The sequence below is a fragment of the Camelus bactrianus genome, chromosome 13 (genome assembly GCF_048773025.1).
Source record: "Camelus bactrianus isolate YW-2024 breed Bactrian camel chromosome 13, ASM4877302v1, whole genome shotgun sequence".
Lineage (NCBI taxonomy): Eukaryota > Metazoa > Chordata > Mammalia > Artiodactyla > Camelidae > Camelus > Camelus bactrianus.
In genome coordinates, this window is record NC_133551.1 from 30,174,920 (window position 1) to 30,190,904 (window position 15,985).

The window sequence follows — 15,985 nt, forward strand, 5'->3', positions numbered from 1 at the left end:
ATTCATGATCCCCCCCAAATTAAAACATAATAGGGGAGACAGAAAAAACTCAAAACAACAGATGTTACAGAATGAGAAAGACAAACAATGGATACTTAACGGGGCGCAGAGGAGAAGTGACAGTTATAGAGCAGACAAAGTAGAAAAGGCTTGATTGAATGGGCGGTGTTCGAGATGAACTCTGAAGGGCAGGCGTTAGAAGGCCTGGGTGGTAGATGCTCCTAATGAGAAATGCACTGAATTGGGAAAGGACTGGACACTGAGATGCTTGGCTGCTGTGTGTGTGGAGCTGAGCACGTTATAGGCATTTGTAGAGGATAAGACTAGAAGGTTCTCCACACCCATATTATGGGCAGGGTGGACAACGGTTGTGGAGTTGGGGCTTAACTCAGTGGAAGAAATTAGCCAGTGAAGGTTTTTAGTGAGAAAGGCGAACAGGAAAGTCTCTGGAAAGTAAAATGCTGTGGACACCGAGAGACGGTGGGACAGAAGACAGAGCCAGGAAGCGCAGGCGGGGGGACCTCCAGATGAGAAGAAACTGGTGAGACAGAGGAAGGAGCAGGAAAAGACAGCTGGGAGAAACCCTGGCTGTCTTGCCAAGGACTTGGCCTTTAATTAGGTAAGGGGTCATAAAGAAATATATTTCCAGTTTTAAAAATGGGGTATTTGGGAAAATAGTGAAGTCATGAGTAGAAATAAGAAAGTGAGGAGAAATGGGAGGAGATGTGTCACTTTCCCACGTGTTGAGTTTTAAGATCCCCGTTGATACCCCGGTGGAAACACCAAGTGGGAAGACACTGAAATATGGGAATTAGAGCTACAGATTTTGGAGTTACCTACGATAGTGGGGACTGTTAAAGCAATGGCGGGGAGTGGTTTCTTAAGGTGGGGGTATAGAGAGAGTCAAAGGAAGAACCTGAGCGTTCTTGGAGAGGAGCCACAACCAGAGACAGAATGAAGAGTGGAGAGGGGAGCAGTTGGGATAAACGCAGGGTGGTCAGCTGTTACAAGAGCTGCCCCTTCCCAAGCTAGCTCTCTGAGATGAACTTTGATGGGGGAACGTCTTGCTACGTGTTCAGATTTCTGCTCTGAAGTTCGCACTGTTCTTAAGACTTCAGAGTGAGTTGGGGATAAGGTCAGAGTTAAGTAGATCATCTGTGGCGCGTGCATTTCTGGAGTCTAAATACCCAACAGAAGTTGAATAATGCAAGCAAATCTCATACATGCATAGCACCTAAAGCGAATGTACTGTTGCATGAAGGGGAGTCACTAAAACTGTACAAACTAATGATTAAGGGAGGCTAAAAAAGCCCCCAAAACATGTAGAGAGGGCACCACGTCAAAATAACTTGATCATCATGAAACTTGAAGTTTAGGAGAGCAGAACATTCAGAGGCAAGAAATGAACTTGCAGATCCCCAGCATTGGGTCCCTTAAAGAATCTGAGCTGCAGAAGCTAATGTGTGTCACACAGTAGCTGCTAGAGAAATGATCAGATAATTTATAGATAGTTTATAGCAAGTACAGGAAAGAAAAGAAAAAAAAAAACCTCCTATTTGAGTACAGCCAGATTAATTATAAAACTACTCTAAATTAAAAAATCATAATTTGATATTTTAATAATTAAGAATAAAATGGCACAAAGGTAACAAAACGTCTGATTGGTTATGAAAACTGACGTAATTCTTAGTTTCCCAAACCACTAGCAACGTCAATGTGTCTTAGGAACAAGGCCAGATATTCAGAACCATGGAACGAGCACCACCTAGTGGCAAAACCAGCACACTACAGTTTTATAGAATAACTGGAGATGAGCATTCTGTGGATCTCAGAACTGAGAGTAGGTCTCCTCTGAATATTTTGGAAAGCAAAAATGCTACTTCCTACTGCTACACTCTGGATTTTTTTTTAAAAATTTCACCCTTCTCTGTTTCATACCCACATGTAGAATCTTACTTGGACTTTTCTCGTAACACTGATTTTGGTCTGTCTTAGAGAGAGACGTATACTACTGCAGTTAAGAGCGCGGCATTTGGAGCCAGACAGCACTGGTTTGTTCCTCAGTCACACTATTACTCACTATGAGGCATTAGGCAACATCCCTATGCCTCAGTTTCTTCATCTGTAAAATGGGGTGTTGTGAGAATGAAGTGTGTACACCTCTGACAACAGTGCTCGGCACATAAAAGCATCTTAGTTATGTAGCTGTGGGTATCGTATTAGCAGTGGGTGTCATATTATCATAATTAAAGAATTGCATGTCTGTCTTCCCAGCTGGTGAGAACTTCTTTAGCGTAGCCATTTCTGTCCCATTATAATCAAGGAACTACTATTTATAATGTACTCTACAGAGCATCTTCATGTACCTTATTTCATGGGATAAGAGAATGTTCTTGACTCTAAGAAATGGTGCAAAAAACACCTGTCCTGTTGGTGAAGCCCCAAACCTCCCTCTCCCTCACCCCACAGTCAACCACCCACCCCTACTGATCCTAACTTGCAAATGTTCATTAACCACCCACTGGATCCACTCTAACACAGATGCCCATTCTCCACTATGTGGATTACCAAGGCAGCCTCCTATTTGACTCCTGGAGACTAGTCTTCAGGCTTGTCCACTCTCCAAACCATTCTTCAGACTGGAATCAGAGCCATCTTTCAAAAACGTTGGTCTGATTGTGTATTTTCTTGCTTAAAAGCCTTTAGGAGCTCCCCACTGCTTGCCTGCAGCATAAAGGCCAGCTCCTCAGCACAGATGCTTCATGATGTGAGCCCCACTTATTTCTCTAGCCTCGTCATTCTCCACTTCCTCATCCCCTCACATCCTCGGCCTGAGCCATACTGAGCTGTGGTTCCCCACAGGCTCCTGACGACTGGAGAGTGAGTTAGCACCGAGCCCTCCCTCCCGCACACCCTTCTGCCCGGCTAACTCCTCTTGCTTGGCTGTCACTCCTCAAAGAGGGCTGCCAGCCCCGCCTGGCCAGCTCTCTCATCGAAGTCCTCTGTGTACTTTTCTACCATTGCACTCATCCAAAAGTATGACCACTGCCTATTGACTTATTAATCTTTCAGCTCCCTTAAAGACATAGAAAATGTCTTGCTTGCCAAGTGCCTAAATGTAAGTAAATTTTTGTTAAAAGATAGAATGAATATAATCTTCCTAACAGCTGGAAAGGTAAGCAGAGCAGAAATTAATATCATTATTTTTATTTTTCATCATTATTTAGAGTCTGTTCATGTATGGATATCCATATGGTTTAATCATCTAGACTCCCTGGATTTAAGCCTTGACTCCCCCATTTCCTGGGCAGGTTACTTAACCTCTCTGTGTTCCAATGTCCTCATCTTTAAGACAAGAAAATTATAGCACCAACTTTCTTAGGGTTATGGAGATTAAATGAATTAAAATATGTACAGTGTGTTAAATAGCACATAGGAAATGCTTCACAAATGTGTACTTTTATTTGCAAGTAATTAAGATACTACCAGAGATTCACTGTCTTAAAGCCAGTAAGTATGATGGCTGTGAGCTTAACTCAAGGCTTAGACATCACATGATACTTTTTTGGTCGTCCACCAATAGATGGGTCTTAAATTTAAATGGGCTGTTTTTTCTGCTTTTCCCCTTGGTTCTCAGGTCTCATGTCTCTTGACTGCTCTCTCTAGAGACCACTTAGTCCTTACGCAAATAGTGGCTTTAAAAAGTTCCTTGTCTATGTAAGCCTTTGCAAATGGTATGACCAAATGGCGGGAAAAGGGATCTTCCTTCCCCGTGGCTTTGCAGGTGGATACTCAAAACTTGGTCCTGTCCAGGGTGGTTCCTGCCACAGTTTGGGGCAACAAAACCAGCCTCACCAGTTTCCAGGACTTCATGTTCCCATTGGGAAATCTTGGTATACAAAGGGATTCCACTAAGGATGACTACACCACAGGAAGTGAGCAGAAGCCAGCAGATTATTGCCACATCTAGGAAAGCATCTGAAATTTCCTTTGGGATCCAACGGTGATCTTGTTTTCTCTACTAGAAAGTCTTATTCCAATCTTTCTTTGGTTGTTGTAAAAACCACTTTTAATTTTCTGTTCACATTTTTATCCTTAGTATCTTTTCACTCACTCTCTCTGCTTATACTTTTCCTCCTGAAAGAGTTCAGATAAGGAATTTAAAAAAGCTAGTGTTATCTCTACTGTTAAGATTTAATGCCGAGGAATTATGCAGTTTCCCACCTCTTACATAAATTCGTGACTGCTCGGCGCTGGATGCGAGGGAGCATGCCACAGCCTCCACCCAACAGCCTTCGCATCCAGAGTCGGGACTTACTGTTGTCCCTTCTATTTGGCTTTATGGATAGAAGACAGGAGAAGCAGTAAGAGGCTCACGGACTGCTGTTCCTCTGCATATTTCAAGTCATCCTGAAGAGTAACAAGCAGGTGAAACAGCCTTGAGAGCATGACTTTAGTTTAGCTCAAGATCCATGTATAAAACTGGATTTTTCCAACAAGGTCCTGATACAACAAAATTCCAGAAGAATCAGGATAGTCAAGTTCTATTTCCTGTTGTGTTGAGAAATATAAATCCCTAAACTGGCAAATATATGAAATTGTACTGTACTGTTGAAATTTTCGCAAAACAGAATTTGGCGCTATTTTTATTCACTTGAAGATTTTAGTCTATCTTGTTATCAGTGTCTTTGACAGGATGAGATTACGCTGCCAACTGTGTTTTCTTGTGAAGGAAGGACTATTCTTTACTATGAAAGTGTTCCCTTACTCCTTTATTAAAATTTGTAAACTTTTTTTTTTAAGTGAGATTGATACTAGTTAACTTACACATATATTCCTTATTGGCCTAAATTTAAAGTTGGCAACACTCTGTAGGTTCTAAAGTTACGGGAAATCTTTGTTAAAATTGAAAACCGATTAACTATGGGTGTTAGGGAGCCTGGATGCAGAGTCACTCAGAACTAGATACCTGTGTCTACAGCTCTGGGCTGAGTGGAGTTGGTTTTTAAGTCTCTTCAAATGCAAAACTTCTATAACCTTTTGATTCTAAATAAGGAATCGCCAGAGTTTAATCTGAAATTTGGTTAGAACCTTCCGGGAAGCCTCTGAGTGACCCCGAGTTTGGGGGAGCTGTTAGCTGCCCTCCCGTGATACACATCACGTGCATGGAGCTCTGACCACTCTCAGCTCGCCACAGCTCCTGTGCTCTCCCCCAAGGAAGTCCAGAAAGGGGTTTGTTTTGGTGGAGGAGAGAATTCCAGCGTCAAAGCCTCCATCCGAACCTTGATCAGAAACTTCTTGGGTTCTACACTTTCCACAGCAAAGTGGTTACCTCTACGCTGAATTCATGTTTTCTACCTGATAGCAGAGATTGCACTTTGCAGTTTGAAGACCATAAGGCAAATAGAGTCCAGAAGTTTGGTATAGGGTCTGTCGTAGCTACATCGAGGGATGGAGCGTGGCACGGAGTCACGGGATAGGGGCAGGTCTGTCAGTTTCTCAGGGTCTCAGTTTCATCACCTACAGAGGGGGGATAACAACGGCGCCTACCTGACAGGACTGTTGTGAAGATGAAGAGAGAGAACATACGTCAATGAACGGGGCCCCGTGGGAGACACTCATGGAATGTTTCCGTTCACACACTAGCAGAGTGTCCCTCTTCTCTTTCACTTAACTGTAACCTCCCTGAGGGTATGCAGCCTTTTTGAGAATAATATCTGTCTTTAGCTCCTCTGTGATTTTTATCCACTGTTTTGTTCATCTTTAATGCCCAGAGCCTGACACACCGCGTGGCCCAGAGGAGAGATTCAGTGCAGATTTGCCAAGTGACTGAATAAACGAATTTTGGCCCACCCAGTGATTGAGACATTATAGGGCAGGGGTGCTTCTATTAAAATTTGCTGGCAGAAATGCCCTGGGGAATATTTTCTTATTCGTTGCTTTAAAATGCCCCCTGCCCCTTTCCCAAGAGGGTGACCCTTTTCAGTTTCTTTTCCAGCAGCGGAAGAGAGCCTAGTGGAATTTTCCAGGCTGAAGACTTTAGGGAGTCTACTGATATTTTTATAACATATGGTGTTAAAAACAATTGCACGTGTGCCCAGAGACGTTTTAAGGCATGAATTCCAGCATCCAATTTTATTTGATTTCAGAAACTTAATAAACAAGAAACACAACCCAGTCATTGTTCTTTAAATAAAAATCAGAGATCTACAATTAATAGCAGCGAAACAGAAACATCAGGAACGCTTAATCGGGCAGTGGAGTCTGTTGTGTGTCACCCAAGAGCCAGGCAACAAGTGGGCATTGTGTTAAGGTTCCAGAGAAGGGACACAGCCATGTGACGGGATGACAGCTTATTAAATGTCACCCAGCAAAGGCCACTCACACAGGATGCATGTCAATAATCATAATTTTCCTCGTCCGCTGTAGCCTCATGCAAGCCGCACATGCTACAGAAAGTTCGAGAGTGAATTGCAAAAAGCGTTAAGGTTCTCGTGCCATAAATGAGCCAGCAATTCAGGAAATGAAGCCGAATAACAATATTTTTTTAAAACTATCAATAACAGAAGTAAACCAAACACGGAGCCTGAGGTTTTGAACCCTCCTGGGGACCCTGGTTACTTATTTCTCATGCTGCAGAGCGTTCATGTCCTTAAGACGGTCATCACCGCCACCTCTGCTCATGCTCATTCTTCTCGCTCTTTCCCGTGGGCTAAAAGGGGAGCAGTGTTGCTGCTCTGGTGTGATGGGGGTAAAGACGAGGTCAGTGTCAGGCTAGGAGCCGGACAGAGCTCACACTTACTGCTCGCTTGGAAGTGAAGAGTTTCTCGACATCGCCTTTGGTGACAAGTCGTAGTCGCTGTCTGATCTGTAGAGAAAGGACTCTCTGCGCTGGCTGTGCCCGGGAAAGGTGCTGTGAAGCACCAGCCCAGAGGAAGAGCTGGCCTGGGGGTCCAGCGGGCTCCGACCTGGCGAAGGGCCATTTTCCACATCAAAGCTTAAAGAGAAAGCAGAAAGCTGGTCACATGAGAACCATGGAGCAGGGCACCTGACACACAGACTTGGAGACCCAACGCCTGCCAGGCACTTTACGTGGGACGTCACACGTCATGGGAAGTTTTAATTCTCCAAACAGCTCTGAGTTGCAGACATTCTCACTCTCATTTTGTACAAAGGAAACGGTCCCACAGAAGTTCAGTCATTGGCAAATAGTGGAGCCAGGATCTGACCCCCTGGAGCAAAGCCCCATGGCCTTTCAGCCGCATGAGCAACTTTGACAATTTCATAAAATAAACTGGTGCTAACAAGCACCTCCAGACACAGCATCTAACACAGCTCTAAGTGTCAGACACTCAACTATCACTTGAATGAGTCTTCCTAGCTGGGAGACGTCTTCCTGCCCTAAATATCACAGTCTCATTAAAGATACAATATGCGCATTTCTGAAATCCTGAAAACATCCACTGGCTGATTAAATGGGAGGCCCAGTCTGACACTTTATATTCATATACAAGTTTAACCACAGAAAATGACTTAATCTGATTATGCCAATCGCCCTCCAAGGCTGCGGAGCTCCCCTGCTGGAGGACAGTCCGGCTCTGGCAGAGGGATGTTACTGAGATTTCCGGTCAGTCTCCCTCACTCTGGAGAGGTACCCTCAAGCCCAGTATTGCGCGAACGAGCTCTGATAAATGGACACACAAGTGGAGGCAGCAGAGATTTTTGTCTCGTTTTCTCTCGCTCAGTCCTGCTGTCTCCTTAGGCACTGTGTGTTTCCCACGCTCCCCATCAGCCTTTACACATCTCCCTGCTTAGCCTTACACACCTCCCTTAGCCTCGTTGGCAGTAACTCTCTTGCCTTGCATTTCTCTAGACCACTCACTGCCCCCCCGCTAAAGCTCTGCAGAAAGGTGTGGGAGAAGGTGTGGGGCTGGGGCTGCTCTCTTTTCCAAGCTGGACCACAACAGTAGGCTGCTTCTGTGCTCACTCTGCTGCCACAACTCACTTCTACATTTGTGGTTCTTTTTCTTTACTAGTTATTGCAGCTCACTCTCTTGAGGTGGATTCTGAGTATATTTCTTTAGTTCACAAGTTGCTCTCTGATCTATTTATTCCATTTACCCCGCTAACGACCCTGTGAAGTGCAGATCTACGTTTGAGGAAGGTGAGGCTTGGAGAGATTTTAAACACCTCGCTCAAAGTCACCGGCTAGTAAGTTGCAGAGCAAGAACTGGAAGACGCAAGTCTTCTAACCTAGTCCTCTACGACCCCAGACTTCTCTAAACACTGAATTCCAGAATGGCTCTCTGGGTCCCTGAGCACCATTTCCCTTCAGTCTCTAGATTCAAACATTTGTGTTTGCGATGTAGAGAATCATTTGGATTATGAGCAACCTTGGCTGTTATCTTGAATATAGACAGGGTGGCAGCGAATCGCCCTGAAGCTGTAGGTTTCCCTGAAACAGGGAAAGAAGAAACGACAGAACTCTGGGTTATAATACGTCCCCAGAGACCATTCTGAGAAGCTGCTTTTAGCCAACCCACGAGCTCCGGGGGCCTGGTCAGAAGCAGCAAGTGAGACTCTCTGCTTAAGAGGGCAAGCAAGAGCCCTAACAGTCCACTTTACGTATTTGGGCTTTCAAGGTTCTGCAGATGGATTTTCACAGCAGGCTCATGGTCTGGGATGGGGCTGTCTTTCCTGCAGGCAAGCAGGCAGGGGGGGGAATCATTCACACATTCCAGCCTATCTAAAGCTTAAAAGGGAGCATAAGCTTGGATATTTCATGAGCACTCATGTAATTGTAATTCACTTGGTATCTTCTGTACGGGCTTTAAGGGTATTAAAACATTGAAATACTTCTGTAATAGTTGTCAGCCAGCCACTGCCCCAGACCCTCCAGGATCTGCTGGACTTCCTGGTTATCCAGTAACTGAAGGGTTGGTGTCTGGAACAGCAGGGGGCCTCTGGCTTCCACATGGCGGCCTGTGTCCATTTAATTGGTCAGTGCCCATGCAGGACCAGTCATTAAATATTATGAATGTCACTGCTGTGTGTATCTGTGCTACAATCTTAGAAGAGGTGCCAAGTGGGCAGGCCTAGCAAACTCTCAGAACTTCTTCCCATTGAGGGTTTTCACCAGGGCACTCTCTGCCCTCTTTCCTGCTGCAGGCACTCCTAGTGGGTGGAAAGTGCGTCCACAAGTGTTCCCCTTAAAGTAGATGTCACACGGCACCCTGCCCCCAGTGTTAGTATCCAGGAAGTTTGGTCCTACCAGGTGAGCAGGGACTCGACCCAGACATTAAAACTCTCTTGTTTTGTTTTTCTTTTTTCTTCCTTCTTTACCCTGCCTAAACTCATAGAAGAGCTTGCTGGAATTCAGAAGAAGCCAAGGAAGAATTCTCTGGTGCAAAGAAGCAGTCTCAGGGAGACAAACGGCCTTTCATATTCCCTGCAGCACTGTTTCAAAGCAACCAACACGGGTGTTCAACTTAGGAACAAACATGAATCGCCAGCCAGACACCAGCCCCAGACACAGCAAAATTAGCAGACAGACATCACAATACGTCCCACAGATCCAGGGTGGGAAGAGGAGGGTGGGCAAGGGGGAGACGGAGGACAGACTTAACCAGCAAAACGAATATACCCCACAGACTGACATACAATTAGGGAGAAAACGGAATCTGAAATGCCAGAAACAAACATACAAATGGAGTCATTTAGGGTAATTTTTGCCTCTGCCTTAATCAGGACACACATTTCACCTTTAGGTTTTTTTTTTTAATATTAAAAAATATTATTTTAAAAGTAAATAAGAATGTTTTATAAAATACAGACAATAGAGAAAATATTAGCAGTTTAGTATGGTTTCTGTTTTTAAATATTTTTTCTGTAGGCTTGAATCTTGATTTTTTTTCCCACGAGTTTTTTCGTGGAATGCACAGTTCCCAGAATTATCATTTTCCATGTCTGTGGAACTTAATGGTTCATCCAGCAGTTGCACCAAACTTTCTTAAGCATTTCCTCCTATTATTAGCCATCGTATTTATGATTTTAAATAACATTGTAATTGATGTCATTGAGTTTACAGATATTTCGATGAGGTCACCCAGAAGTTTCAGCTAGGTTGAGAAAGGATGTCACTCACGAGTTTCCGAATTTCTGACTATACCTGCCCACAGCCAGCACATGGGCTGAAGCAGTACTGAAAGCGGACTTTTTCTAGGAGCAGAGACACCCCCTGGCCCCACGCCCTGCCCTCCAGTCCAGCTCTCTGATGCCCAGGATGCTGCTGGCTGCCTGCTGACCCCCGGGGCTCTGTCTGCCTCGGCAGACCGCCCGGCACTGAACCAACCGCTTGCTGTCTGAGACTTAAGATTTTAACAACTTTCTCCGGGGTTGTGTCTAGACGTCTCAGCTCCTCGGGGCAGCTGCAGTGGTGGGTGATGCCGTGTGAGGGAGGTGGCGCTCCCTGTGACTAGAAGGCACCTTTCACCACTGTCTCCAGTAAGTCACTGTGTAAAGGTCAGCTCACTCACGTCACGTCCTCTAGTAGGTAATTGCTTACGCTGCAGCTACCAGTTCGATTTAGACACATAGTCCTCGTCCGTGCTCTCCTAGACTCCTTTACTTGATCACAGTATTTGCGATGTCTATTTAACTTTCCATTTAATTCTCCACTTATTTAGCTGCTCCACAATAGAGTCCATTAGAGATGTGGCATTAACTTATTTGATAAGATCTGTGAGGCAATGATCTAAAAATAATAAGAAACTGCAGTGTTCTCCCCGAACAAAACAAACTTATATAGAAAAACCACTGGCTTAGACGTTTGAGATATCTTTATACAAACCCCCATGAGGGGGTTTGTTTGCCATCTGCTTGGTCTCTTTCTTTTAAATAAAAGCGGGAACATTCTCTGCCCCACTTCGTCTCCTGGTGGTTTCCATTCCCTGGGAATCCATGCAAAGCCAGCCCTGCCCTGCAGCTGCCAGGGAGCCAGCAGGTGGCAGAAGACGGCTACAGCTCCCTCCAGATGCACCTCTCTGCCTCCGATCAGAGCAGGTGGGGCTGCTTGCTCGTCCTGGAGGGAGAAATAGGACTGAAGCCTTATTCATAAGCCTGGGAGAAAATACCAGGGATAAAGAGGAGAACCACAAGGTGTGTACGTGAAACCTTTTATTAAACTAAGGGAGGCTCCACTTCCAAGAATTCAAGCTAAGCCAGGAGGTTGCAGAGTTGCCTTCAGTGGTCCCTATGGTGGCTGTTACTGATCCCCCATTGCTGTAACAAAGACTTATGAAGCAGCGTCCTAGGAATAACTCACTCCTGAGTCAGAGGAGACTTCTCTTTTCCAACTCAGTCCTTCTCTAGGTGTAAGAGAAGTCTCATAGTATATAATATACAATAAGTCTCTGGTTGATTCTCACAGACAGCCCCCCTGAAAAGACCGCAGACTACAGAAGAAGAGATTTAAGCTCGCAGGTCAGCCGAGTGGCTCACCACCACTTGGGGAGAGCGTTCTGCATCTCGATTTTGCTTTTCTTTCTCAAAAATTTACTCATGGAGTGTCATCTACATCACTGGATTCTCACAACTCTGGGCTGATTCTCTTCCCCTCATTTCAAAGAGGAGAGAAAAAAAAAAAAAGAGGTGCCAAAATGGGAAGCTGTGAACAATTCTAAAGCACGAACTCTTCTAATTACATCCTATCATCTGTGCCCAGGGGCATCTCCATATCCTCACGGACCCTCCTTGACCCCAGAACCGACCACACTGGGCTGCACTTGAGCTTACATATCTCTTTCACTCCATTAGACTGCGCCTTTGAAGCAGGGACTAAAGCCTTGTTCATTTTATGTTCCCAGGGCCTAGAACGGAGTTTCACGCTGGATGGCAGATAACAAATATTTGCTGAACGAATGCGAGGACCTCACCAGTTGATATCTTTTATCTGACAAAAAGCCACTTCTGTTTGGATTAAAACCTCTGGCCAGTAGAGACCTTAGAGGAGTTCCTGAGTGGGGTCAATAGGTTCCTCTTCCCTCGTTCTCCCCCATCCTCCCTGCAGTATCCCAGGAATTCCATCTCACGAATTTTGGCTTTTGAGAACATTTTGTCTACAGTAAGGTGTACGTTTAGGTATGGAGTCTGTGTGTGTAAGCGTGTGCTGTTGGGGGGGGGTATATTTGTGAAAAACTGCTATGTTTCTGTAAAGTTCTGTTGGAAAATATTTCCTGCAATTATATTCAGAAACTAACATCTTCAAATGCTTGCTTATCATTTTGATAAGAATAACCATTCACTAAGATGCCTGTACTGGCCGTCACCTCCATGTGCTATCTGGTCCCCCTGTAGATGGGGGAGCTGCACAGGGGTGTGCTTTTTTACCCACAATGACAGTGACCCACCTTTATATAATTAATGGCTGCAGGCTGCAGCCAGTCCTAATTTCTAATGAAGGACTTAACTGTGCAAAATCAGTCAGCATGATGTAAAGCCCATATCCCAGCTGAGAGCGAGCAGACCTCCTCTGGCCACAGTTAGAGCAGAACATCACAGTCCTGCCCTCAGAATCCAGTTCCAAAGTCTTGCCTTCCCTTGACATTCAGCTGATCTGAATTCTAGAAGCAGTTTCCCACAGCTTTTCTTTTTTCCTGGGGGCTTTGAAAACTACATCCACAGCCATAATCCAAAATTGCTTTCCCCACAGACGGCTTTAAGCAGACGTAGCTGAGTAATGCCCGTGAGCTCTGGGATTCTGGGGCTCTGGCTTCCAGATCCTGCTCTGTGGGAAAATAACGGACGTGAACCAGGGGCTCCCTGCATGCTGCCCCCCACGTCTTAGTCCTTCCCCACGGAAATCAATGAAGCAGTGAATCAGGAGAAGATCGTTGAGGGATCTCTGAGATTAATCATCTTACAGAGATTTTAGAAATGGAAGCAACACTGCTTCTCAAGTGTGGTTTTTTATATGGTTAATGATAACTCATTCACTCAATAAATATTTATTAGCACCCATTATGAAACAAGGCACTGTTCTAGAGCTGAGAATTCAGCAGTGTGTAAGACGGACAAGGTTCTTGTGGGAAGAGATGGACAGTAAATAAATCAAATGAGATAATTTCAGAAAGTGATAAATGAGATGGAGAAAATAAAACCTAAGGTATGGTGGAGACAGGTGCAAGAAGAGTCTTTCTTTAGTTTGTGTGGTCAGCGGGTCCACCTTTACAGCTGCGTGGACTGTTCATTGCTCTACACCATGTGCACCACCCATATTCCTCAGATGGTGTCATCTGAGTTGAGATCTGATAGGGGCAGTAGTAAATTCTGTGCTTGGGTTCCTCCCAATCTCCATTTTCACACCCTTTTAAACCAAAGAATTGGGTCAAGTGATATTTGGGTTTGAATGTGGTGCCATTTATTAAGCCAGTGACTTAATTTTCCTCTTCCCTGCTTCCCCCTTTTCTGAGCTGAGTTAGCTGCTCCATGGCCTCATACAGCAATCTCTGTATTGACATCTGTCTATTGGTGTATCTCCACATAGCACTTGTTCAGCATAACTGTTCATGTTTTTGTCTGCTTCCACAGGGCTGTGTTTCTCGAAGACACAGAACCTCTTTTTCATATTATTTATCCCATTGCTAAGGGGCATGCTTGTCAGAAGTACTTAATAAATGTCTGATGAATAAAAAAAAAAATGAAGGAGTAAATGATTTGGGACCAGGATCCTCTTGATGCCCACCACTGACAGCACAGATGTACTTCTCCAACAAAAAGGAGTGTTAAGTAGTGTGGGGACATGGAGCCATCTCCTGCCCTCTGCCGTAATCACCCCTAAAAGCCAGCTCCATGAAGAAGAACCAGGGGTTTGCTACCAAATGCCACCTGCAGAAAGGGGCTGAAACTCCTTCCACAGGGCACCAAGCCTAAGAAGAAGGCAAATGATCCCACCTGGCAATGGTCATCCTCATCCCTTGGTGGTGATGGTGTCAGGGATTGAAATGGCATGAATATTCCTTGTGATGTCCCTTTGGCTGAGGGGTCTATGTTGCACGTTATTTTATTTGTTGAGCTCTTTTCTCAGGTTGTTAACATTTCACTAAAGAAATGCATATGCAAAAATGTAATACCAATATCTAACTTTTCTAATAGGATTGTAAGATGAGGGTCATTTCAAAAATTTTCTTTTAAATGCTTAGGAGCATATTTTAATGTGATCTTTTAATAACTTTGCATTGTGCTGCTCCTATATTATATGATTTTATGCACAAGAAAAACATAGGACCAATGTAAACAATCCTACCTCATAATTATAAGAACATTATTTCTAACACGTTTCCAAAATGCTCTGCCCATCTATTTCCAGGTAAAAATACAATGTTCAGAAACAGGAATGTTATGAAGTAAGTATATGTTTCTCTGTTTTCTAATTATGGCTGAAATTTCATAAACCCAGTTGCAAACTTCCATTCTCTAAAACCTTCTAAGAGAATAGGACAACTCAACGCTTTCTCCCAGAGATCTCCCAGATGAGAATAATTTTGTGTAGGAATGTGTTTTGTGTGTGGACTTTATAAAGCAGGGGTGTGGGAGGGTGGGAACTTACTACGAGGCTGAGAACTTACTACTTTGCATTGCTGCTGCCCTAGCTGCACTTCAGATGTACACATTATTCTCTTAGCTCAGTAATTTTTTTAGACTGCAATCTCCACTTTCCCTAAAACGTTACCATAAAAGATATTCAAATGGCCTCTTAATGAGATATAAATACTCTCATTTATAAGTTTGGTAGGCCTGCCAATAATAAAATCTATTAATTAAATAAAATATTTATTAAGAAATATGATGCCAGTTTCCTGTAGCTCAAAGGCAAGTGGAATTAACTTCAAGAGAAATGAGATCAATCTGGGAAAACCATTTCTTACTCAATCAGTGACAGCTTCAAGAAATTGTTGCTTTCTTTTATAAGTTCTCACATACCAACTGGAAATCAGTTCCCGATTTCTGCTTGAAACCTATAGCTAAAATATTGTAGAAAAATGGTCAATTTAGCACATTTGTATATGCTCCAGTGATGGGGGACATGTTAACCCCATGAGACAATGAATTTCTCATTGTCTTTTGTATTGTTTTGATTGTTTAAGATTTGGGCCAGAACATTTGAATTTATTCTAATCTTTAGCCTAAACCACCTCCAGGAACTCCCACCATCCTCCATCCACTTACCCCGTCTCTCTCACTGCGGTAAACAGAGCTGCCGTCTATTCAGTTGAATCATCCGTGACTTGGCATCCTTCCTCAACCCCACTTCCTCTACTCCAGATGACCAACAAGTCCTATCTCCCTTACATCAGAACTATACAATCTCTCTCTGCCGCCACTGCTTTATCGAGACATTAAAATCTCTCCTGAACTAGAGCAGCTACCCTGTGACTCTCCCTGCTTCCACTTTTCCCTTCATCCTCCAAACCCTTCTCTACATAACAGCAAGAGCAATCTCTTAACACAAAATCAAATCATGTCATTGCATTTAGCATAAAATCCAAACTCCTTACCTAGATTACAAGTCCCTACATGATATCACCCCTGCCACCCCTCCAACATCACCTTGTATTCAGCTTCAAGGGCTTTCTTTCTGTTCCAGAAACATGCCCAATCCTTTCCCACCTCAGCAATTTTGCAAGTGTGCTTTGTTCACTGGTATATTTTCTTTGCTTCGAACAGTTTCTGGCTTATAGAAAGTGCTGAGTAAATATTTGTTGAATAAATGAATAAATGCTGCTCTCTGCTTATTATCTTCTCTACTCTTGGTACGGCTGCCTTCTCACTTTTTAAGCCTAGTTAAAAGTCACCTAGTTAAAAAAAAAAATTCCTTCTCCAACCCATTATTTTAAAAGGATGACCCCTTTTCATCATAGTACCTATTACAACTTTTTGCTGCATCTCTTTGTATGCTTGCTATGTTTGAAATTGTGTTTTTTGGTGT

General features: G+C 43.9%; 1 protein-coding gene across 3 annotated transcripts in view; it reads right to left on the reverse strand.

The window, feature by feature from the left end:
• The window catches only part of PDE4B (phosphodiesterase 4B), a 376,744-nt gene that overhangs the window by 116,070 nt on the left and 244,689 nt on the right, over positions 1-15,985 (reverse strand). For all 3 annotated transcript variants that reach the window (XM_074376311.1, XM_010963447.3, XM_010963448.3), the window contains one exon: positions 6,803-6,997. In XM_074376311.1, the coding sequence (XP_074232412.1) occupies positions 6,803-6,997 (195 nt within the window). The remainder of the gene's footprint in view (positions 1-6,802; positions 6,998-15,985) is intronic.